Here is a 26,479-nt window from a genome sequence, read left to right as displayed (position 1 = left end):
TTCCTAGGTGACATTAAAAATTTTTATGAGAAATTTGATTTATACAATTACTGTTGGGATGTTTTTCTTTCTTTTTTTAAAGATTTATTTATTTATTATGTATACAGTGTTCTGCCTGCATGTATGCCTACAAGCCAGAAGAGAGCACCAGATCTCATTCTAGATGGTTATAAACCCCCATGTGGTTGCTGGGAATTGAACTCAGGACCTCTGAAAGAACAGCCAGTGCTCTTAATCTCTGAGCCATCTCTCCACTATGTTGGGATGTTTCTAAGGTTCTTCCCTTCCTTTCCGCAGGTTCTTCTTTGAAATACGTGTTACTACATAGCCCAGGCTGGCCTCAAACTCTTGATGGTCCTGCCTCTACCTCGTAAGTGCTGGGATTACAGGCACACCACCACACCTAGCTGTGTTGAGGCCATTTAGAAATGGGAACACATGCAGGAAACAGCTTAGATTCCAGTGCAGTTGTGCCTTAGTGGCTCTGGTGAAACACGAAATCCAGGCCACAGATCCACAGTCCTGGAGTGGCCAAGTGCTTACCCTGAATAAGAGGTATCACCTGGCCATGGTGGCTCGTGGGAGGTTGAGGCATGAGGCCTGCCTAAGCTACAGAGCTCCAAGACAGCCTGGGCTACACAACAAAACTTTGTCTCTAAAAACCCTAAGAGGTGATCTGGTGTAAATAACAAAGGAGAAAGCAAGCGAATGCTCCAAAGAGACCCTCGGCATCCACGCTGAATACATGATTCACAAAGAACAGGTTCTTTGGGCAATAGTGAGGAAAATTAAATAGAAAATACAAAGTAAATTCAGGGGGCCAGTGAGACGGCTCAGCAGGTAAAGGTATTTATTGCCAAGCCTGATGACCCAAATTTGATCCGTAGAAACCACAAGGTAGAAGAGAACTAACTCTCACCTCAAAAACAAACAGATAATAAAAAGTCTCCTCAAGCCAGGCAAACAAACAAGAAACCAACAAAACTAAACAGACTAAAAAAATACCAAATAGCCAGGCGATGATGGTACACACCTTTAATCCCAGCACTTGGGAGGCAGAGGCAGGTGGATCTCTGAGTTCAAGGCCAGCCTGGTCTACAGAGCTAGTTCCAGGACAGCCAGGGATGCACAGAGAAAACCATTGGGGGTGGGGAGAATACCAAATGTAAAAATTAAAATGTAAACCTTTTTCCTTTCGTGTGTGGTCTGTGAACCTGCAATGGGTTTTATTTGCTATTTAATGTTCCACTGCCCAGAGTTCAGGGGGTCCAGTGCAGACCCACAGACTGCAAGTGCTGTAACAGGTGACTATATGAGCAGTCGCCTTTGTGAGACAGGCAGAGCAAACCCACGAACAGTGTGAGGGACAGCTAGGCTGGCAACTCCCAGCCCGTGGGAAGCTGAAGCGGGAGGACTGTCCGTTCAAGGAGAGCCTGGGTAAGATCCTGTCTCAGTGTTGGTAAAAACTGGCAGAGACAACAGTAAACAAGAGGAAATCCACATGGGGAGCAAACGGGAACCTTCCGGACGCTGCCTGGCCACCTTGCACCCACCTTGCTAGGGAACTGCTGTATGACCTGGGGGATGTAGCTTGTCCCTGACGGCTTCTTCTGCAGAGACACCACCACGAAGAGTTCAAAGAGCTGCTGCTCCTGCAGCTCGATCAGATCCCGCTCCAAGGTCTGGTAGTGGGGGTTCCTCTTGGAGGATTGCTGCAGCTGTGCTAGGCGCTTGTGGCGATCTGCAATGAGGTCACATTTCAGGTTCCCGGTGCCCTCCCCTCCAGCCCCACAAGTCATGGCTGTCACCGGGAGAAGAAGCCTTTGTGGTCACTTGTTGGATGAAGGCAGATAAGTACACAAATACTCTTCTACTCCAATACTCCTGTTTGGGAAAATGCTCAGGGGTCCTCTTCCACCCCGGCAAGCAGTGGGACTGACATCCAACTGCCGTACTGTGTATGTATAACACACTCTATGTATGTGTTACATATATCCTTCATGGCGGTGCACCAGGACACGCACAAAATGTCTAGGAAAAATACTAGACTGACAAAAGATACCATTTCTGGTAATGTCGTGCAAGCATGGAAGAGGGGAGGACTTCATAGAAGAACCAAGTCTTACACAGAGATCAAGTGCAGGCAGGGAAAATCAAAACCAACGCCAACCTCACATCAAAGAACCCATCCTCTTCCTTCTCCTCCTTGGCATGGATTACTAATAAAAGATGGCTCAGTGGGTGAGAGCATGTACTGTTGCCAACACATCAGGTGGCTCATAACTGCCTGTAACTCCAGCTCCAGGGGCATCTGACCCCTCAGCCTCTGCAAGGTACCTGAACTCACATGCATATACTTCCACACAGATAACACATAATTAAAAATAATAAATCTGAAATCATTTTTAAAAACTAACTATGTAGACCTCTGGGATAGAAGAACTAACAATAAAGCCATCTTTAATAAATGACACCAAGAAAACTGAATATCCATCACATAGGAAAGGCCACAACTAGACCCCTATCACTCCACAAAAAAACGATTCAAATGGATCAAAGACCTTAATGTAAGACACTCTGAACCTGCGGGACGAAGTCACAGGAAACACTTCAAGATACAGAAGGACAGAGACTTTTGAACAGGACACAGACAGCTCAGGAAGGAAGAGCAAGAATGGAGAAAAGGATTACAAGAAATTAAACAGCGTCTGAGCAGCAAAAGAAAAAGGGAAGAGACAGCCACTGAACAGAAAAGCTCTGCCCAGTATTCATCTGACAGAAGATGAATACCTAGAACACACAAAACAACAAAGGAGAGAATAGCTCAACTGTTACGCAACAGACCAAACAGACACTTTTCAAACCAAGAGATAGATACACAGGGCCAAAAAAAGTATGTGACAGAATGCTCAACGCCGTTGGCCATCAGAAAAATGCAAATCACAACCATATCGAGACTGTCACCCCCTCCGCAGATGCGATGACTTTTGCCACTGTGGATCAAGACGTTAAGAACTCTTTAAAACACAACCAGGAATGTTTCCCCACAAATACCGTTTCCTGGATGTTGAGGGAGAAGGTGTGCTGACCCTCCAAAGGGCTGAGTTCAAGTCAAGACACATTTGGGTCTTGCTTCTCATTAGCAACTGCAATAAATTAGTCATCCTTACACATCAATGCTGAACCCCATGACGCTCTAAGTTTCATCTTTAGTCAGGCTACAACATCCCAAACCTGGAGCAATTTAGGCCAGTGGAGAAGCACAAGGCTATTACTCATGAGACTGGTGTCGGGGCTGCCCTCTGCTCGGCTTTGATAACTTGTGACTCCTGCTCTTTAAAAGTGTTGCTGTATGTCAGCCAGTTAAATAACGAAATAAAACAAAACCTGCTGGGACAACTGTCTGAGGAAGATACAGAGCACATTAAGTGCTTGTACAAGGAAGAGCCAGAAGTGCATGGATTCTGAACCCTGATAGGAACTACATGTAATTTGGAATAGAGGCACCTATATGTAAATATCTATGTCCTTTCTAATGGCAGAGACTGACACTTATGCTTGGGTTACTAGAGAAAAGTCAGCTATTTGGGGCTGAGTACTTGTTGGTGGGGATGACTCACTCACTCACTGCTGGCTGCTACAAACTGCACATGTCTGGACATGCGATGCTCCCCTGCTCCCTCCAGAACTCGTCCTCAGAACCATCCCGGTTTACCTCACTCCACTAGGAGGGATTTGTCATGTTGTCAAACAGCTGAATGGACTATTTAGTTCCACAAATCTCAACAGGGTCTGAGAATGAAGCAATGGCCTATGAAGTGAACTTCACATGGGGAAAAACATGCTTAATCACAAAGGCAGGCATTGCTCCGCCCGGAGCCAGGATCACAGAAGGGAGCAGGCCGCTGACTCACTCACTCTTTGGCAGGTACTCTGCATCGCTCTCGTTCCCACTGGTTTCACCTGGAAAAGGGAAGAGAGTTTCCGTTTGTATTGTCTACTAGTAGGAAGCTATGAGGATAAGGGAAAACTGCCACCATCTGGGCCTCCAATGAGGGACGAGGGTCAAGTTAGTAAAGGTTAAATTAGCAGAGTTGTTGAAAGAGAGCACAGGAAAAAACAGGAGATGCTCCTTGTCTGCAGAGGACCTGAAACAGATAGTACTGAACCCTACATAACTAGGGGGATTTTGCTGTATGTGAGTCTGTGAGATCATTTATAAATTAAACATAGTAAAAGATTAATAACTGATTTCAAAATATAGCAATTATAATAATACATACTTTAACACTGTACTTAACCTAGTTCTTAGGGTGACATTTGGGACTGGGGCCTATGTGCTGAAATGAAGTGAGGAACGATGGAAGCATTATGATGGACCTGGCTCCTGTGGAAGTGAGATGATGGAGGCACTATGATGGAGGCACTATGATGGAGGCACTATGATGCACCAGGCTCCTATGGAAGGCTTGAACACACACACTGTGATTCAGGGGAGTTCATCAGAAGGCCAGCGTGGCTACTGGCAGGTGGGTGGCACACAGAGAGAGCACAAAGGACAAAGGACTGACTCACATCCTGGGCAAGAAGCAGCACCTCCACCATGCTGCTCAGAGCAGTGCTCAACCTGAAGCTTGCGGAGTTTCTCTGGAATTTTCCATTGGATACTTTCAAATCTCAGCTGACCACAGATAACTGCAGCTACAGAAAGTGCCCCCGGAAGTGATGAAGAGGGACTAATGCAAAAGGTCATGAAGGAACTCACCTCTATCTCCCTCCATGCTTGCCTCAGCTGCTTTTCACCAGCTTTCTGGATAATTCTAAGTCTAGTTCAGAGTGAGGTCTATTTTTCATTCAAATAACTGTCTGCACAGCTTTAAAGTACTAACACTAGGATGAAGAACAAAACTCTGAATACCATGAATTTAGACTATGAAATGTGGTCACTGTGAGAGATGACCAGGGCGACCTTTCCTATGGTTCTGCTAACCACTGTAATCACCCCGCCTGCTCCTCTGCTCTCAAGTCTACACCACAGCACCCCTCTGAACAGTTCTTATTTCCCCACTCATATTTTAGGGGCTACACTCTTTTCACAAGGGAGTGTTGGGGGGGGGGTGTCACAAATGACTGAATGTAGGGGCTGTGTACCCTGGCTACCAATGGAGTGTTCTATACCATAATTCTGAAAATATAATTTATCAAAAGATAGAAGAGTGAGAGATTTTAAAAAAGGCTAGGGCTGGGCGGTGGTGGCACATGCCTTTAATCCCAGCACTCGGGAGGCAGAGGCAGGCAGATCTCTGTGAGTTCGAGGCCAACCTGGTCTACAGAGTGAGATCCAGGACAGGCACCAAAACTATATGGAGAAACCCTGTCTCAAAACAAAGAAACAAACAAACGGAAGGCTAGGGACTCAGAGGAAGAGCATCACTCTTACACAGTGTGTGCAGCTCCTCAGAAATGGTTTTAAATAAGCACATTAAAACATTTCACTGGGAATGATGGTTCTTGCCCTTAGCCCTAGCACTTGGGAGGCAGAGGCAGGTAGATCTCTGTGAATTTGAGGCCAGCCTGGTCTACATAGAGAGATTCAGGCCAGGCAGGGGGCTACATATTGATGTTTCTCAAAAAAAGAGAGAGTAAAAAAAAAAAAAAGCTGGTAAATTTAATCCTAGGACCACATGGACAACCAACTCTCAAAATTGTCCTCTGACCTGTAAATTCATACCATGGCACTTACACCACACACACACACACACACACACACACACACACACACACACACACACACCAATAACAACAACAAACAAAATGTAATAATTGTTTTTTTTTAGGAACTTCCAGATTAGGTCTAATAAATTAAAGCCAACTAAAAACTGCAAAACAAGAGAAAAATCTTTAACTATATCAGGAAAATCAGAGGCTAACATTCATAGGTCAAAAATATTTGTAAATTTGATTATATAATGTTGAAATGTAGTCAGGCCTGGTGGCCACACCTGTAACCTCACTTGAGAGACAAGAGGATCAAGGGGTTAACGCCATCTCCAGCGATACATAGTGAGTTCTAGGACAACCTGAGCTGCAGGACTCTCTGTTTCAAAAACCAGGAAGGAAAAAAACTGCAATTTTTCTATCTAATACAAAACTCAGTAGTGGACTCAAAAACTGAAAAATAAATTGGGAAAATACTTGTAAGTGTACCGAAGACACAGACCTTTTCTCTTCTTCAGTGTGTTTTTGAAGACAGGTCTCACTCTGTAGCCCAGGATAGCATGGACTCCCTGGGCAGCACACGGTGCCTCGCTCTGGGGACACCCCTCTTTCTTCAGCCTCCAAATGCTGCCATTATGGAGAAGCACCACCATGTCTGGTAGCTTAAAACTAAGTTTCTTTCTTCTTTTGTTTTTTTGAGCCAGAGTATCTCTGTTCTAGACCATTCTGGCCTCAACCCACAGAGATCCACCTGCCTCTGCCTTCTGAGTGCTGGGATTAAAGGCCTGCGGCACTGTTTGGATCAAAACTAAGTTTCTTAATATTTGAGTAGCCATTACAAACCAAATGGAAAAAAGCACAGGGGCGAGGAAGAATTGTGCATAAAATTCATGCAGCACAAACTGAGGGGAGCTGAGTTTGATGCCCAGAATCCACATAAAAAGCCAGTTACAGTGGTGGGTGCTTATAATCCCACCCCTGGGACTCACCAGCCAACCAGCATCGCCTACTCAGTGAGGGCTAGGCCAGTCCAAAACTCCGTCTCAAAACACAAGGTAGACAGAACCGCCTGGCCTCCACATCTATGTACACAAACGTTCACACATACACACAAACATGCACACATGTACATACATAGGTTGTGGAATATTACTTTAACTGGGCAAAGATGTGTTCATTTGTTAATGTTGTAGAGTATTACTTTAACTGTATAAAGGTGTGTTTCTTTTGTTTATGCTGCATTTTGTTTAACTATGTAAAGACGTGTTGGATTTGTCTCACTTTGCCTGCCTAAGGCAGCTGATGGGTTTAATAAAGAGCTGAACAGCCAATAGCTAGGCAGAGAAAGGACAGGCAGGGCTGGCGGACAGAAAGAATAAACAGGAGGAGAAATTTAAGCTCAGGAAAAACAAGGGAAGGAGACAAAAGAAGAGGGGAGGGTGAGGGGGACCCCGAGGCCAGCCAGGCACAGCCAGCAGACAGGAGAAGCAGTAAAAGCAGACAGACAGAAGGAAAGAAGGTCAAAAGCCCGAGGCAAAATGGAGATAAAGAGAAACAGGTTAATTAAGTTAAAGAGCTAGCCAGAAACAAGCCTAAGCTAGGGTGAGTATTCAAAACATAAGTCTCCATGTCATGATCTGGGAGCTGCTTGGTGGCCCCCCAAAAAAGAAAGTCTGGAACATTCACACACATAAGAAAAAGAGCACATGGCAGAAAAAAAATGATAAATGGTTAGGAATAGGCAATCCACAGAAAAGATATACAAAATATGGATAAATGTGAAAACTTTCCCAAGTTCATAATGAAAATAAAATAAAACAATAAATAAAATAATACATTTTAATCATTAACAAAAACTATGAACCTCCCTGATGAAGCTGTGACAGAAACAGGCTGTTACCAGCTGTTTGCCAGACAATTTGGCAACAGCTATAAAAATGTTTGATTTCAGTTTTTTGAGACAGGGTCTCACTCTGCAGCTCAGGCTGTTCTGGAACTCACCACATAACCCAGGGTGGCCTTGAATTCACAGAATTCTCTTGCCTCAGTCTCTCAAGTACTAGAACTGTTTTAAGTCTATATATTCTTTTTTGTTTTGTTTTGTTTTTTCGAGACAGGGCTTCTCTGTGTAGCTTTGCACCTTTCCTGGAACTCAGTTAGAAGCCCAGGCTGGCCTCGAACTCACAGAGATCCGCCTGGCTGTGCCTCCCTGAGTGCTGGGATTAAAGGCGTGCACCACCACCACCTGGCACAAGTCCATATATTCTTTAATCAAGTGAGTCTACTACAAGGAACTTAGTTCACAAATATAATACACAAAAACAAGTAAAACATGAGCACTGCAATGTTCTTTGAACATATGTGTAAATCTTTACAGTTTCTCTCCATAGGTTAAGTATGTTAGAAACAACCAAAACGTCTGCCAACTAGATTTGAAAACATTGAGGTGCTGGAGATGGACTGAGGGTCTCACTGATCAGCATAAACATCCAGAATTGGGACTTTCATTTCTGTATCATGAAGTACAGCAGAGCTTTCAGGGTCTCTACATGTTGATATGGAGAGAATTTTGAGGTGCATTAATTAAGTCTTTTTAAAAGAAAAGCACAGGATAAAATCTGAATAATATGAGACTCCTTATACAGAAAAAGTCATGAGGGGGTAGAGAGGTGGCCCAATGATTAGGAGCACTCTCTGCTCTTCCTAAGGATCGAGTCTGATTGGATTCCAAGTGCCCATGTCAGGTGACCCACAACCACCTGTAACTCCAGCTGCAGAGGAACTTACACTCACTCCGGCCTCCTTAGGCACCTGGACATATGTGGCACACAAACACATAATTAAAAACAAAATGTTTCTTTGTTGTTGTTGTTGGCTTTTTGAGACAGGGTCTCACTCTGTAGCCCTGGCTGACCTAAAACTCAGAGATCCACCTGCCTCTGCCTCCCAAGTGCTGAGATCAAAGGCATGAGTCACATCATCCAGCTTAAAAATAAAAGCTGTTGAGATTAAGGAGTACAAAAAGCCTGGGTTGTCTCTCTTCGATTTCAACACACGAAATTATAATGACCAAGCTGAAGAAAGGCAGTGTCATCTGTAACACTGAGACTGAAGTTAAGAAACGCTCAGGCTGGAGGTAATCAAGTAAACCCAGTGCTGAAGTGCGGCGCGGGCATACGTAATCATCCAGGCCCATGGGCGTTGCTGACATCCAGACAAAAGCAGAGAGAGATGAAAGCCTCCTCTGGTTCACTGGAGGGGCTGTCTCAGAAGCCGGGGCAATGCTAACTGTCTTCAGGCTACCAAGGAAACTGAGCTTGACATGGAACGTCTAGAGACTGTTCCTTTTTGATTATTTTTTGTTTTTGGTGCAAGAAGTTAGCAATTTAAGATACAGAAGAAAAAAAATTTTCCAATGATACAAGTTTTTAAAAAGCAAAAATGTGACTCTTCAGAACCTTGTCCTGAGCAGGTATGAGATGCCTGTAGTCCAGAACATTCTAGAGACCACACAAGATGGATTGTTAAGTTTGAGGCCAGCTTGGTCAACATAGAGAGCCTAACAAATCTCCCCATCCTTAACTTGTGCCTGCCCGACACCCTGGTCACAGGAGCAGGAAACTAACAAGCACACTCAAGCTACACACAGATGAGCGAAACCGGCTGTGCTCACCTTTGGAGGAGGCTGCCTCTTTTCCAGTGTAAGGCTGCAACTTGACCCTCTTCTTCCCTCGCTTCGATTCAAACGTGTCATTTATTTTCAAAACGAGCTGGAAAAAAAAAGACAATGACAAAGCTGCCGTAATTAGAAAATTACAAAGACAGTGGCCCAAGCCACCACCAAGGCGGCGCTGATGACTGGCGATAATACAGTAAATGTTCTTTTTTAATGTGAAACCCTCTTTGAATAATAAACCCTTCACATTTTTCAATTTTGTATTAAAATGGTATCCTTGAATGGTGAGTGTTTTCAGAGTGTCTACAAGCAGGGAAGGGGAGTGTGGGGGACCGTGCCCTTTCAGATGAACCCCGTACAGCTTCCTGAGGAGATCGAGTGTCACTCCGTGTCACAGCACGCAGGGAATGCGCTCCTGCACTGCCTACGGTGAGTAAGACTGCTCAAGTCTTCACTTGCTCGGAGCAGGAAGAGGAACAGTCACCCACTGCAGGGTGGGGCTTAGCCTTTTCTGCTCAGGAGTTTCTCCCAAGGAGATAATCACGCCCCTGGAGCTTTCGTCAAAAGGAGCACACTCTTTGCCACTGTGGGTATAAACGCTGCAACTTATTTTAGAGATGTCATAAAAATGGGAAACTCTCAAATTACTCCACACAAAACTATGCCTTCCCCTCTCTCCACTCATCAATCTACACCTCAAGAACTGCAATCAGATCGTTTATTTTTAAATCGTTGTGTAGCTGCTTCTATTTAGTAAGCATTACTCAGATTTCCTTCCTAATACCAGGGAAAAGGTGAGTGTGTGGAGAAGAGTCAGACAGAGAGACACAGACAGAGACTGAGGTGGAAATAAGAAAAGGTCCGAGCCGTGACGTTTTAAAATGAGGAGCGGATTAGCTTTTACATGCCTACTTTTTTCTTAAGGTTCCAAGCTTAAGTTCATCTTGCTTTATCGGCCTAGACAGAACAGTGGGCGCACAGTGCAGTGGGGTCCAGACTGTTGAGGAGAGCGCTCATGGTGTCCCTGGTCCCGTGGACTTGGCAGTCCCTAAGGCAGCAAGCTCCATCAGTCCACTACAAAGCAGGGGAGAAACACGGGCAGGTCTTCACATCTCTAGAGGAACTTGCTCTCTTAGAGGATTCCTGGAGCTGCCGTTCAAGTGAAAACTCGACAGTATTCTTCACACAAAAGCAAGCAGGAGAATCCAAAAGGAAAAGGTATTTCTACGGACTACAGAAAAGATTTAGGAGAGCAAACAAGTTTTAGGTGCAGAAACACCTAGGACAGAGTAAATATTAACGTGGACTTACAAAGTAGAAGCAAAAGCATGCCCACATATTTTGAAGGAAACGACTGTTCTGGGAAGAGCAGATTAAGGGAACCTAAACTTCTGGTTATGAGCTCGGACGAGGAGCCGGGACCTCCTCTGCAGCTGCAGCACACACTGTGGGACAGCAGAACGACCACAGCAGCTGCTGTACTGGCCAGCCACAGACAGCAAAGCACCAGGGGCGGCACCAGCAATCCCACCCAGGCTTCCACAGCAGGGAAAGGAAGGAAGGGCGGGGGCCGGGCATATGGACTAGATCAGAAAGCAACGTCCCTTCCAGGGACAGTTGGAGTCATCAGAGAGGAGGACATAAATGAAAACTGCGTTTTTTAGGGTATGTCCCTGAATATACTCAAAACCAAACAAAACCCCACCAAAATTTGTACTGAATCTGGGACACCCTAAAAGGACTTAAAATCTTTTTGTAAGGGTTATTTTTATTATTTTTAAATGTGTGTGTGCAAGCACTCGTGGGTTTGTGCACGTGAGTGCAGCTGCCTGGGGAGGCCGGAGGTGTTAAGTCCTCTGCAGGTGGAATTACAGGTGGTTGTGAACTGCACATTGTGGGTGCTGGGACGTGAACCTGGGTCCTCTGAAAAGAGCAGCATGGCTCCCACTGCTGAGCCACCTCTCCAGCCCCTTAAGGGGATTTACTCTAGAGTCATAGGTAGTGAGTGTTAATGGCTTGTTTCTGCCAGCAATCAAAAGTACACCACCAGCTTGGGGATGAGGAAGACACCTGCCTATAATCTCACCAACGAGCTACGGAGGCCAAAGCAGGAGGATGGCAGTTCAAAGCCAACCTGGGCTACACAGTGAGAGTGTCCAAAAAAAAAAAAAAAAAAAAAAAAAAAAGGCAACACCATTTTCTTCTTCTTCATTTTCCAAAAACTTTGGGGAAAATTCTTTGACACAGATCTGGGAACTTAGCCAGGTGGTGGTGGCGCACGCCTTTAATCCCAGCACTTGAGGCAGAGGCAGGTGGAACTCTGTGAGTTCGAGGCCAGCCTGGTCTTTATAACGAGTTCCAGCAGAGTCAGGGATGCACAGAGAAACCCTGTCCTGAAAAAACAAAACTCCCCACCCCCAAAAAAGTTCAAGGTCATCTTCAGCTACAGAGTGTAATTTCAAGACCAACCTGAGATATATGAGACCTTGTATCAACTTCTTCTTTTTTTTTTTTAAAGAAAAGGAAGAGTTGGTCCTATCCGGTTATCAGAAAGTGAATCACCTCCCGATATCAGAAGCACATAAAGCAGCCCAAACCAGAAGGTGACTGGCAGGAAGCCCCGCAGACTCTCCTCGGCTGTCCCTTGCTTGCTCTTTTGTGAAGCAGAGGACTGAATTCAGAGCCTCACACTAATGGACAACAGCTTTAACACTGAGCCACAGCCCAGCTCTCCCTCATTTAACCCCAGTGTCCGAAATTCCTCAACAGCTGCTAATGACATTTCAAGGGTTAGAAATCTCAAGCAGAATCCCTTAGGAGTCTGTATCCTTGCTCTAGGAACACATGATCTGCTGTTCCGGAGTCACAGGAGGGGCTTCCGGGGGTGCCAGAGCGATCTTCCTGGAGAGAAAGCTCTGGCAGGATGCCTGCCCAAGAGCAAGGGCAGGAAACAGACCAGAAGAATTAAATTAACTCTGGAACACAAGATTTTCCAAGGAACCAATCAGTGGCCACTAACCAAGAAACAGCTGTGACTTTTGTTTAATGTTAAAGTCAGGTACAAAATGCATGTGTTAAATGAATATATGAGCTAATCCACCTGGCATTATGGAAGGAAAACTATTTCAGTGATCTGATTTCTTCATTATGCATATTATCTGCTACTATATCAATCCTGAAAACAATTAAACAGAGTTTAAAAATATTTTCACATAACCTTATAAATGTCTCTCCTAAAAGAAGATATGGCTACAAGTAATCTCATTAAAAAAATATTCTGCTTATTACCAGTTCTGGTCAAAATGGTGGAGGGGTACTTACCACCCTTCCCCTCCCTTGAGGACAAGGTCATTCATTTATTTCCTGTGTTTTTGATAATGTCTAGTACCAAGCTGTAGTCTGGTTTTCTTTTCCCCACCTCTGAATGGCCATTTTAATCCTAATAAATGGCATATACTTCATCATTACAGAAAATCTGTAAACTCTGGCACAAGAAATGAATCAACAGACTCTCCTTTTGTTTGAGGCTGGCATCTCCTTGAGACAGACAGCTGATCTTCAGCAACACGAGGACACCTCAAGTGAAGCCCTCCACCTGACGTCAAGTCTCTAATCCACAAGGAACGACAAAAGTCATCTGTGTCATTTCCTGAATGAGCAAAAATTCCAAACTCAAGGATCTAACTCCAGCAGGTAGGGTCTAACCTATTATTCCGCTCATTCTAACGCTTATTCATTCTCCCTTATTAAAATGCTGGGGTAAAATTTCAAGAATGAATGTTCTGGACTCCTCACCCTTGGGAGATTTCTCTTTTTCCTGTTAACCACTTCTCCAGCTCGGAAAAGCTTCCATTCGGTTAACGTGACAGGCAAAGTGGTGTCCTTGGTGAGCTTTGATCGCAAGTAAGCTTGAGAGTTCTTCAGCTCCATAGTCTTCCGCTGAAGGAACTGGGGCTTTGGAGGAAGCTGGAACAGGAGACACACTGGTAAGATAAGATCGTTTCTAGTAAAGCCTGTCTGTGTTTTCGATCAAAGTCAACGCTACCCTGAAAAATGCTTATCTTTCCTTGAAACCCATCCCAAATGGGGATTCTGCAATTCCTTCTCATCTTGTAAGTAGCTTCTCCGTTTTCTAATCCAAAGTTCAAGGCCTGTGATATAATCAAATTCCCAAGGGATAACAATACATCATCTTTACCAACTCAAACAACGGGTCTCAAAGCTTGCAGGGAGTGGGTGGGTAATTGAGGCCACAGGCTGATGTGAACATAATGCAGAGCACTGGGAACTACAGAGAACTGAAAGTTCCTGGCCTGTCTAAAGCACAGCTACTTAAACCATGGGTTGTTGACTTGATAACTGAACGGGGGAGTCATAAAAAATTCAGCCACAGTAAAAGGTTTCTGAACACCAACAACCAAAAATTAATTTAAACTCTCCAGGCCATGAAGAATCTGAGGTGGTTTTGGGCAGTGCTCACGTGTGCTGCACGGGGTGACTTCACTGCAGCCTCGGCTCTGAGCACACAGCACACGCCCTTTGCACTCACATGCCTTGTGTCATACACCATTACACGCTTGGCTCAGATGTGAGACAACTGCGTGTTATAAACTGCACCTTTTCCATCTCACACGCTCCGTGTCCTTTCCGCCTCTGCAAACACGATAGTTTAACTGTGAAAAGCAAAGATTTCCACATCTCCCTGCTCTTGAGCCTCAGCGTGTCTCAAGTTAGTGGATTTTTATTGTGTTAGGATGTTTGATTTTAAAACTGCTATTTGAGTTGATAATTTGAGTTTCATAAAAGTCGTTAAATGAAGCTGGGCGGTGGTGGCACACGCCTTTAATCCCAGCACCCAGGAGGCAGAGGCGGTGGAACTCTGAGTTCAAGGCCAGCTTGGTCTACAGAGCTAATTCCAGGACAGCCAGGGATAGAGAGAACAACCCTGTCACAAAAAAATCAGAAAGAAAAGGAAACAAATAATTAAATGATGGGGCTGGAGGAAGCCCTCAATGTTTAAGAGCGCTGTTGCTCTCCAGAGAACCTGCGTTCAGGTCTCAGCACCCACGCCAGGCAGCTCACAAGGTCTGTAACTCAGCTCCTAGGAATCAGATCGTGCTGACATTCAAGGGCACCTGCCTTCATGTGCACAGATCCACAGGCAGATGATGCACACCCACACACATAATAGAAACATTTAAACATCATTAAATGAATTTTGGTTTTGGGTTAGGACAGAACTTCCCATGTCTGTAATAGCCATGAACTTCCGTCATTTTGTACTACAACATCAAGTATGAGCCAAGATTCAACCCTTTGCAGGGGGGCAGGGGGCAGGGTTGGGACAGAGTTTCACTACGCAGCCTTGGCTGGTCTGCAGCTCACTGTATAAGGCAGGCTGACCTCAAATGCACAGAGAGCCACCTCCCACACACCCAGCCAGGGTTCAAGCCTTTATGTAAAATAAGCACACCCATCTCGGTAGCATGCTTTTGTCTTTAATAAATGGTAAAATTACCTGCTATATATGCAAAAAACTGTTGTAAAATATATTTCTTTATGACTTATCGTCAACCAAGGTTTAATCTGTATACCAATTACATACCCATATATCTGCGGTCATGTAAAAATGTCCTGGGTGGCAGGGTGTGGTGGCACAGAACTTTAATCTGGGCACTCTGGAGGCAGAGGCAGAGGCAGGCAATCTCGGCGGGTTCACAGCTAGCCTGGTCTACAGAGTGAGTTCCAGAGCAGCTGGGGTTACACAGGGAGACCCTGTCTCAAAACAGTTTTTCCCCTTGGGTGAAAAGGGGCTGCAAGTAGAGAAGTTTAGAGAGCTCTAGTCTAAACGTATGTATATTAAATTATTCTTGAAACACTAAGATTAAGCAACCAATAGCAAAGCAAAGCAATTTTAAAAAGAAACTTGCATACCCAATCTTTAAAACAAACAAAACACCCCCACAGACAACAAAATCTACATTCCAGTGCCTCCCAGTTTGGGCCCCCGTTCAACCACCGCCACCTTGAAATGGATCATGGACGGGGGTCTCCTGTGTTCTTCAGGGAAGCCTCCGTTATACCTTGGGTGCTCTGAAGGCCGTCTTAGCAGGTGGCAGCCTCCATGCTGAAGGGGATCTCCAAATGGGGAAAGACTGCACTGGAATATCTTCATAGGGATTTTCCTTGGCTGGATCTTTAAAAACCACATGAACACTGCTTAGAAGAACACTTATGTGAGTGGGAACAGTGCCTATTAGTAAGGAACATCTACATTCTTGTGGGGATGTAAGGCCGTAAGAGCAATGGCATTTAAGTTTATACATCACTCCAACGTTCAACCAAGCTAAAGAACTTTCAAAACACGATACTGTAAACATTTACTTCTCAACTGAGTCACCCACTATACTAGTTGTAAAACTCCTTAATGATGAAAAACTTTACACACCAAATGTTTCCATATTAGAAAAACAAAGTTAAAACAAGATGTTTGATTGTAAAAGAAAGATCACTGTGCAATGAGAGGCATCACCAGGTACGTATTAAATTTAACTGCAAAGCATGGACACCTACATAGAATATCCTCGTAGATATTATCCTCAGACTGTGTGTAATAAAGTGCTGAACCAGCATTCCCTCCAAGTTCTTCATGAATCTTCCGTGAGTTCCGAAAGTGCTGAATATCTTCAAACTCAAAGGATTTCCTTAAGAAAGGAGATACAGTTCAAAGTTACACCTTCAAAAACTGTGATCTCTAAATGATAAGACAGAAATTTTAAAGACTTGTGTGTAAAATTACAAAAATGGTCTGGTCTGGTATGGTGGTACACGCCTTTAACCCCAGCACTCAGGAGGCAGAGGCAGGCAAATCTCTGTGAGTTTGAGGCCAGTACAGCCAAAGGTATACAGAGAAACCCTGTCTCGAAGATTTATAAATAAATAAATAAATAAACTAATTAATTAATTAAAGTAACTATTTTTACTTTGTATGTTCTGCCTACAAGCATGTCTGTACAACACTTGTGTGCCTGGTGCCCATAAATGCCAGAACAGGGTGTTGTGTCCCCTGGCACTGGAGTTACAGATGGTTCTGGGATCCCATGTGGGTGCTGGGAATAAAACCTAGGTCCTCTGGAAGAGCAGCCAGTGCTCTTACCTGCTGAGCCATCTCTCCAGCCCCAAGAATTACTCCTTAATTAAATATGAGGCTGAGGCCACCAAGTCCTAAATGAAGTAAAAGAACGGACCTGCTTATCTAAAGCTCTTTGGGGTTGGGCAATGGGGGATAAGATAATGTCTTGCTATGGAAGTCAAGCTGGTTTCTAAGTCACTATGTATGTAGCTCAGGCTAGCCTCAAAGTTGTGGTGATCCTCCTGCCTCAGCCTTCCTGGTGATGGAAATACAGTATGTACCACCCTACCAAGCCTTAGAAATTCTTGAAGACGCCACTCGATGCTCCTGGGTGGTAGAAGGTAGCTGTATTCTACACTTCTGCTTCCCCCTCCTACCTCCCCTCCAGGCTGTCAGCATCCCCATGCTTAACTGAAGCCTGGATTCCACATTGGGAAAGGGAACTTGGATTATCAGGGGAAGCACTCAAGAATCACGTACTACAAATCACGACCTGCAAGATGAAAACACACCTTTTGGATCTCCCTCTGATCTTCCCACCGTATTTCTTTGGCTCAGGATCCTGAGAAGAAGGCAAAGAAGACTCCGCACAGGAATTCTTTTCACAGTACTTTTGGTCACAGTTTCTTTCTTTATATGGCACACTGCCAGATTCAGATAAATACCTGAATGTCCGACGGGGTTTGGGCAAAGGATTTATAGAGGGTCCACATTCCTGCCCTTCGGGTTCACAATAAATATTTTCCAAGCTCTTGGTCATCCCATAAGAACTATCCAGAACTCTGAAATTCGGTTCTTTCTCTGTAGAGTCACAAGGGGCTAAAGCCAAATTCAAGACTTTATCTGGGGGAAGCGCTTCTAATCTTTTCCACAGTATCTGTGAGGTATAGAAGTTTCCTGGAGGTAACGAAGCCTCTGGACCCAGGGCGACATCTCTCTGGCTTTCAATCTGTTTGACCCGAGCACACACCCGGTTGGAGTCCGGTCCAGTTTCTGAGGGGTGGGCGTCTTTACAGTCTCGCCGCTCGCCTTCACGCTCACTCTGGTCATGGCTGTGGACATCTGCACTCCTGGGCAGACCCCCATTCTGAGAGTTGCTGCTTTTGTCACCAGCGGGAAGTTTATGAGGAGGGACCTCTTGGTGGCAGTTATTATACCTCACCCCAAAGTCCTTGGGGTGAAACCTAGCTGGCTTGGCTACACCGTTGGCCCTTCCTTCCCACTGGGAAATCTTCTGTTTGATGTTTTTGCAGTGACTTCGGGACAGGGTCTGAACAGAGGACCGAGTAAAGCCAACATCCATGTTCCCGGTGGGGTGCATGACAAGGGACAGTCTCAGAAAGCTGCCATTACATGTTAGCTGGAAAATGCTGTATTCCTTATCTTGTCAGAACAGAACTGATTCCAGTATTTTCCTTTCATGTTTAACTTGGAGGTATCTTGTTAAAAACAACAGTTTTCATCACTGATCTTTGTCGAAAACAGCTACAGCTGTATCGTGAATGGTCCTATTAAAATGAGACAGGAATATTAACATAGTTTCATTATTTCTTTCTTTAAACTCCACTGAACACTGCCCACCCAGCACTAAATAATTCATTTATATTGAATTTGTAAAAAAAAAAAATGTACCTGTAATTCAACTCCATGAAGCCAATCCTACTAAGAAAATATTCCTGATGCTATTTCCAGCTGTCGCTTTTAATACTCTGCTATATTTAATACATGGCAAAACACATACATTATTCTGTAATGAGTCAACTCTTTTTGTATGTATGTGGTACTAGAGCCTAATGCATGCTAGGCAAGCACTCTATCACTGAGCAACATACACCTCCAGCTCATAAATCTAGTCTTTATGAAACTCTCTCTTGAAACAAGGACCAATGTAATATTACAGAAATCACGCATAAGGCTGGGCATAGTGATGCAGGCCTTTAATGGCAGCACTCAGGAGGCAGAGGCAGAGGCTTTCTGTCAGTTTGAGGCTAGCCTGGTCTACAGAGTGAGTTCCAGGACAGCCAGGGCTACATACTGAGACCCTGTTTCAAAACAAACAAAAAGCACACAGAAGCAGAATTGCATCCAGTAATTAAAAAGTGCATTTACACGTCTAGACAGGAACCAAGTCACAAACACATCAGCAGCTCATTTCCTCCTCCTGTCTTCTGCTGCTGCATCTACTAGCCCGTCACATACCCTTGTTTCAACTGAACTGTTAGCAACCCAGGATTTCACACAGGCTGCTGAGGAGACCCAATCCAAAGGCCCCCATTATATTGTCCCCGGCTGCATTTCCCACATCTCTGTCACCACGCCCTAGACTCAGATCAGCACAGTCACCTTGCTCATCCTTCCTTTCAGAGAGGCTTCACTCAGCCAGCTCCATAAACCGCTTCCTCAAATGTGAAGGCTGGCTGAAACTTTTCCTGCTACTGAGCGGAGAGCTGCTCTCCAGTTCCGCTGCACAGTGTTATAAATAGCATCCATTCAGAACTTCCTGAGGCAGGGTCATCCTTCCTCCTGCTTCATCTGTGTGGCCCCGATTAACAAGCAGGAAACTATCTTAGCCTGGCTCTGTCAATACAGCTGACTGGTACACACGTGTGTGTATACACACACACACACACACACATATTCACACACACATATTCACACACACACACACACACACCCATGCAGGGGCGCAAGAGCATACACACATATACACACACACACACACACACACACACACACACACACACACACACACACACAGATTGATGGATTGATTGGTTGATTTTATTTTATTTTATTTTGGTTTTTCGAGACAGGGTTTCTCTGTGTAGCTTTGCGCCTTTCCTGGAACTCACTCTGGAGACCAGACTAGCCTCAAATTAGTCACAATCCTCTCTGTTCCAGCCTCTAGAACACTGAATAACTGGATAACTGCACCCAGCGAGAGCCCCTGATGAAATAGTAACACTGAAGCAGGACACCGCATTCAGCTAGTTGATCGAGACTGCAAACATCTTTTTCTTGCTCCTGATACTTGCAAGAGTCTCTGATACTAGGATTTTCTTCATTACAGACAGGATGGACTGGCTTCAGGAAGGCTTCCAGTCTACTCGGGGGAAACGGAGGGGAAGTGAAAACTTTTAGAGCTACAAAAATTATTTAAGCTGGGCAGCACTGGTGCACGCCTTTAATCCCAGCACTCAGGAGGCAGAGCCAGGCAGATCTCTGCGAGTTCGAGGCCAGCCTGAGCTACAGAGCGAGATCCAGGACAGGCACCAAAACTACACAGAGAAACCCTGTCTCGAAAAAAACAAAAAACAAAAAAAAAATTTGGTTAACCTGAAAATGTAACTGGCGACAAATGGCCAAATCAGCATTCCACCCAAATATAAACGGGGTAGACTGGTGCTGTTCAAGTAGCAGCAGGCAGCTTAGCTACAGCAGAGAATCTTACTTGTCCTCATTGTACGCTTTCAAAAGAGAATCAAGGTTAAAGCCAAGTTGTAGTGATACAATACCTACAGTCCCAGTGCTCAGGCTGAGGCAGGAGGATTGTGAATTTGAGGCCAATCTCTGAAGTACAGAAAGAGATCCTGTCTCTAAATAAAGCACACACGTTCCTCCCTAAGTGAGGTCACCTTACTCACATTTATCACAGATCGCCTTTTAACCACATTTAGGACTGCACTGATAATACAAACAACAACAACACACCCTTTATAGCTAATTTCACAGTTCTAATAGTTCCTTTTGCAAAACTGAGGGTTCTCTATTTTTCTTTTTGCTTGATTTTTGAGACAAGGTCTCATTCTATAGCCCAGGCCGCTTAGACCGGGATTGCAGGTGCAAGGCCCCTGGTTTCCAAATTAGTACATTCCTTTTATAATACGACTTACCTAATATGGTCTCACTAAACAATAACTAACCTGTCAGACAAAACTTGCCTCAGGTTTCTCATATTCTCCCCAGTACCTCTTCTCCATGTCTCTCCTGGCTTGAAAAGAACCTTCGAACCCCATGCCTGATCCCCCTGCCTCCTGTCTTGACCTCTACTATGAACAGACCCTCTCTCTGCCCCATCAATGCAGGTCAGTTTTCAAGGTCTCTTCCAACCTTCATCTGTTTAAAACCTCCCTAAGTGAGGTCACCTTACTCACATTTACCACAGATCGCCTTTTCAAACTGGCTCAGACTTCTTGCAAGCACACCGCTGCAAGCATTTCAGTTTAAACACTGTGTGTGTTCTCTCAAAACCACAGGAACCAAAGGACTTCTGTGGCTACAAAAGACCTCTGAAGTCAGGTAGGACTCAAAGGAGAAGGCTGGGAGGGGATGTGCGTGGTCACAGGGGGTGATCACAGAGGGTGATCGCAGCAGGAGGCACAGGACGCAGCAGGACACGGGAGGGCAGAAACATGCAAATTAACCACTCTCAAGTTAAAGTAGAAAACAGAATGCTGGAAGGAGATTCTAGTGCACTAAAAAAAAAAAAAAAAAAAAAAAAAAAAAAAAAAAAACTAATTTATTTCATGTACATTGGTGTTTTAATACCCTAGGACTGGAGTTACAGACAGTTGTGAGCTGCCATGTGGGTGTTGGGAACCGAACTCGGATCCTCTGGAAGAACAGTCTTAACTGCTGAGCCATCTCTCCAGCCCTCAAAGGGGATTTTCAACCAGGCTTCTTTGCTTTTATTTTCTGTTGTTCTCCAGTGTATTTACATCGATCAAATAAATACATAAAATGCAGTTATCAGCTTAAAATGTCACGTGTGTTCACCATATTACAGGAAGCAATATGATTCCAGTCAGGTAACAAACCGGGTGGTGGTGGCGCACTCCTTTAATCCCAGCATTTGGGAGGCAGAGGCAGGAGGATCTCTTTGAGTTTGAGGCTAGCCTGGTCTACAAAGCAAGTTCCAGGACAGACAGGGTTGTTATACAGAGAAACCCCGTCTTGAAAAAATAAAGAACCAAAGAAAGGGGGGTGGGAAGAAGGGAGAGGGAGACGGAGGAAGAGAGAGAGACAGAGACAGAGACAGAAAGAGAGAGACAGAGAGAGAAGAGAGAAGAAACTAATGGAAACAAGCAGGAAAACTCACCTGTAGCCATGACAGATGACAGACTGGACTCGCCTTGATTGTGCAGCCACACAACTGTGCAGAAGATAAAAGCTTTCTATATTGTAAACAGGCACACGGGGCTGTGATCCCTGATGGAGGCTGGACCTCACTTTCTCCCTGGAGGCGTTCCAGAACACAGCACTGAGCTGGGGAGCCCCACAGGGTGTGGTGACCTTGCTAAACTGGAGATAAAGAGACTCAAGTCTGAAAAGGCTAAAAGCAAACAGAGCTTTCCAGGAAAAGTTACCAAAAAAGAAAGGATGGGGGAGAGCCAGCCATTTACACAATTTACATGAAGCCTTGGCTAAGCATTGAGCTGCAAATGGAGAGGAAATACTATGTGGCTGGGCAATCAACAACCCACAGGCAAAGAGCAACCGGGAGGGAACTGCAAGCTGACCAACACCGAGTTCACACAGGCTCAGGAAATGTTCAAATTTCACAGACAGACAGACAAGGCTGGAGAGATGGCTCAGTGGCTAAGAGCAAATACTGTTCTTGCAGAGGACTCAAGTTCAGTTCCCAGCACCCACATGGCAATTCAAAAGTACCTGGAACTTCAGCTCTGGGGGGAACCAATGTCTCTGGCTTCCTTGGGCACCTGCACTCACCTACATACTCACAATTTAAAATAAAATAAATCTTTTTAAAATGGCAAGTTGAAGCCAGTGGTGGCACACGCCTTTAATCCCAGCACTCGGAGACAGAGCCAGGTGGATCTCTGTGAGTTTGAGGCCAGCCTGGGCTACCAAGTGAGTTCCAGGAAAGGCGCAAAGCTACGCGGAGAAACCCTGTCTCGAAAAACCAATAAATAAATAAATAAATAAGGAAGAAAGAAAAAAAGAAAAAAAGAAAAAGAAAGAAAGAAAAAAGTGGAAGATAAGAGCCTGGGCTTCAGTCAGTAAAACACCTGCCAAACAAGCATGAGGACATGAGTTCAATCCCCAGCACTTACAACTTAAAAATAAAAGCTGAGCACTGCAGTGCACGCGTACAATCCCAGCCCTGGGCAGGGGGAGCACTGCAGTGCACACGTACAATCCCAGCCCTGGGCAGGGGGAGCACTGCAGTACACGTGTACAATCCCAGCCCTGGGCAGGGGGAGCACTGCAGTGCACACGTACAATCCCAGCTCTGGGCAGGGGGAGCACTGCAGTGCACACGTACAATCCCAGCTCTGGGCAGGGGGAGCACTGCAGTGCACACGTACAATCCCAGCTCTGGGCAGGGGGAGCACTGCAGTGCACACGTACAATCCCAGCCCCGGGCAAGCAGAAACAGGAGAATTCCCGGAGATGGCTGGCTGACTTGCTAGCCACCCCAGCTGTATCAATGACAGGCCCTGTTTCAAAAAATAAGACTGAGGGGCTGGAGAGATGGCTCAGTGGTTAAAAGCACTGGCTGCTCCTCCAGTGGACCTGGATTCAATTCCCAGCACCCACAAGGTGGTTCACAACCATCTATATAACTCTACTTCCAGAGGATCTGACGCCCTCTTCTGACCTCCAGGGATACCACGCATGCATGTAGTACACAGACATACATGTAGGCAAAACACCCAAACACATACAAACTAAAAATAATTCAAAAAATAAAACTGACAGAGTGGGGCGGTTGTGGCTTGTGCCTTTAATTCCAGCAAGCAAAGGCAGGCAGATCTCTGAGTTTGAAGCCAGCCTGGTCTACAGAGTTCCAGGACAGCCAGGGCTACACAGAGAAACGCAGTCTTGAAAAAATAAATAAATAAATAAAACTAAAACTGAAAGCAATAGAGGAAGATACACAGCGCTGACCTATAGCATGCGCATGCACACACACCACAGGGTACTACATCAGTATTAAAGGAGAAAAACACAAATCCAGCTAAGTACGCAGAACGTTTACCAAGGAAGTGGAAAGTCGTGGGGACCAGTGCCTAGCTCCTTCTGGGAGGGTAGCAGGCAGCGCATGGCCAGATTTCAGTTGTAGTGGCACATGCCTTTAACACCGGCACTCAGAAGACTAAAATAGAAGGATCTTGAGTTTAAGGCTAGCCTGGGCTACGTGGGAGGGAATGGGGACCAGATGCAGGGGAGAGTGACTGTAGAAGAAAAGAAGAGAACAAAAGAGAAAGAGATAAAAACAGGAAGAACAAAATGACAAGATAATGCTAAGGAAAAAATAAAAATTAGATATTATACACTAATGAACTGAAGACTCAGTTTTGTTAAGACATCAAATTCTCTCAAATTGATTCCCTAATTTGAAACACTCCCGATCTGAATCAAGCAGATGTTGCAGAAACAACCAGGTGATTTAACTTTGAACAGAAAGTGTAAGGGAGCTATAATGGCCTAAGTGACTGTCAGAAACAAAAGAATGAGCTCTGGGGACAAAAACGGTGACTATGGAACATCATTACAAAGCTACAGTAATAGACTAGGCATGGCTCAGTGGTTAGAGCACTGGCTGCTCTTCCAAAGGACCCAGGTTCGATTCCAAGCCCCCACATGGCTGCTCACAACCATTTGTAACCCCACTTTCAGCAGGGGATCTGATGCCTCTTCTGGCCTCTGCAGGCACCACACGTGTACACACACACACACACACACACACACACACACACACACACACACACACACGGTGCAAAATACCCATACAAACACAAGTTAAAATAAGATACAACAGCTACAGTATTCCTGATAACGCACACTGGCAGCTGGATACGGCCCACAGAGTCTGGCTGGATTTTCACAGAGCAGGGAAAGAAAGCCCTTGAAGCAGCATGGGACCAATGTATACCCACATGGGAAACACACTGTTACCCACAGCACTTCAGAAATTAATTGAAGTATCTCATAAACCTAAGCATTAAGAATGAAAACTATAAACTTTAGAAACAAAGGAACAGGAGAAAAAACATGGAAGAAGAAAAACTGCTCCCTCCTTTAATTCAAAGTACTTTATTGCTGCGGATCTACTGCCCTAAAAGTTGAAAAAGATTTCTTACATTTTTTTTTATTTTTTATTTATTTATTTTTTTTGAGACAAGGTTTCTCCGTGCAGCCCTGGCTATCCTGGAACTTGCTCTGTAGACCAGGCTGGCCTCAAAACTCAGAGAGATCCCTCTGCCTCCTGAGTGCTGGGACTAAAGGCGTGCGCCATGACCGCCTGGCATGTTTTGTTTGTTTGTTTGTTTGTTTGAATGCATGAACTGTAAGGGAAAAAAAAATTCAAATTAGACCTTATTTAAATTAAAACCCTTAGCTCATCTAACGATGTTGGCTTGAAAAATGAACTGGTGCCGGACAGTGGTGGCGCACACCTTTAATCCCAGCACGAGGGAGGCAGAGGCAGGCGAATCTCTGTGAGTTCGAGGCTGGCCTGGTCTACAGAGTGAGTTCCAGGACAGGCTCTAAAGCTACACAGAGAAACCCTGTTTCAAAAAAAACAAAACAAAAAAGAATAGAAAAGAAAAAGAAAAATGAACTGGCAAGCCACAAATTGGCTTGTAACACACATGCACAGACATAAACACACTTATACATAGACTCACATACACACAAAGCAACAGACACATTCTCTCTCTCTCTCTCATACACACACACACACACACATTCACCCAAGAACTTGAATCCTGAACACATTATCAATCATAACTAAGTCAAAACCACAGTTAAAACGTGGGTAAGATGAGACTTTACCAAAGACTTGAGCAGCCCATAAGCACAATAACGCACATGGAAAGATTCCCACCAGCATTAGTCTCCATTATATAACCCATCCGCGGGGCTAAGCACTGGAATCCTCGGAACTCTCAAACGACGACCACGGTGACAGAGCGCAGCACAACCACTGTAGACAACAGCAGAGAGTTTCTTACACGGTTCAGACATGGCCGCCACACACACACACACACACACACACACATGCAACTCCACTAACAGACTTTAGAAGAAAGAGACACAAGCTCTCAGGAAGGCTTTCACCTGGCTATTCAGAGCAGCTTTGTTCAGGAGAGCCTCAAGCTAGAGCATTTGAATGCATAAACAAACTATAGTAAACATAGCCATTTATTCTCATCAGGAACAGAAGTCAGGGCAGGAACTCCAGGGAGGAACTGAAGATCATGGGGAAATGCTGCTTACTGGCCGGCTGGTCATGGTTTGCTCAGCCTGCTTTCTTTTTTTCTTTTCTTTCTTTCTTTTTCTTTTTTGGTTTTTCGAGACAGGGTTTATCTGTGTAGCTTTGCGCCTTTCCTGGAACTCACTTGGTAGTCCAGGCTGGCCTCGAACTCACAGAGATCCGTCTGGCTCTGCCTCCCGAGTGCTGGGATTAGAGGCGTGCGCCACCACCGCCCCTCTTTTTTTTTTTTTTTTTTTTTTTGGAGCTGAGGATCAAACCCAGGGCCTTGCCCCTGAGCTAAATCCCCAACCCAGCCTGCTTTCTTATACAACCTAGAACCACTGCCAAGGGATGGCACCGCCCACAGTGGGCTGAGCCCTTTCGCATCAATCAAGGAACTGCCTCCACAGACTTGACTACAGGCCAATCTGATGGTGGCAACCCCTCAATTAAGGTTCTCTCTTCCCAAGCTGACAAAAAACTATTAAGCTCAATGTATCTCAAAAACAAAACAAAAACCCACAGAAACAAAAGCATATATACTACACGATTCCAATTAAATCAGAGTTCATAAAAGTCAAAACTGATATTCACAGGGATAAAATAGTCAGTGCGGTTGTCGAAGGCCAGAAGACTATGAGGGAATTTTCTGTAGTGACAAAATATATATGTGTGTGTGTGTGTGTGTGTGTGTGTGTTGATAGAGTGTGGAGTTATATAAATGACAAGG

General features: G+C 44.8%; 1 protein-coding gene across 3 annotated transcripts in view; it reads right to left on the bottom strand.

Moving 5' to 3' along the window:
* Window positions 1–26,479, bottom strand: part of Dennd2c (DENN domain containing 2C) — a 74,043-nt gene that overhangs the window by 21,336 nt on the left and 26,228 nt on the right. The window contains exons 1-8 of one of the 3 annotated variants that reach the window (XM_076574740.1): window positions 21,625–21,827; window positions 17,039–18,034; window positions 15,968–16,098; window positions 15,478–15,590; window positions 13,190–13,360; window positions 9,392–9,488; window positions 3,919–3,963; window positions 1,554–1,741 (exon numbers count right to left, since the gene is read on the bottom strand). In XM_076574740.1, the coding sequence (XP_076430855.1) occupies window positions 1,554–1,741; window positions 3,919–3,963; window positions 9,392–9,488; window positions 13,190–13,360; window positions 15,478–15,590; window positions 15,968–16,098; window positions 17,039–17,847 (1,554 nt within the window). In that variant the 5' untranslated portion in view covers window positions 17,848–18,034; window positions 21,625–21,827. Of the gene's footprint in view, window positions 1–1,553; window positions 1,742–3,918; window positions 3,964–9,391; window positions 9,489–13,189; window positions 13,361–15,477; window positions 15,591–15,967; window positions 16,099–17,038; window positions 18,035–21,624; window positions 21,828–26,479 lie in introns of those variants that run through there. The other 2 variants (XM_006980792.4, XM_076574741.1) reach the window with 2 other exon arrangements.

This window comes from Peromyscus maniculatus, chromosome 6 (genome assembly GCF_049852395.1).
Source record: "Peromyscus maniculatus bairdii isolate BWxNUB_F1_BW_parent chromosome 6, HU_Pman_BW_mat_3.1, whole genome shotgun sequence".
Lineage (NCBI taxonomy): Eukaryota > Metazoa > Chordata > Mammalia > Rodentia > Cricetidae > Peromyscus > Peromyscus maniculatus.
Note: the sequence above shows the minus strand (reverse complement) of the source record. Positions and strands in the feature narration are given on the sequence as shown.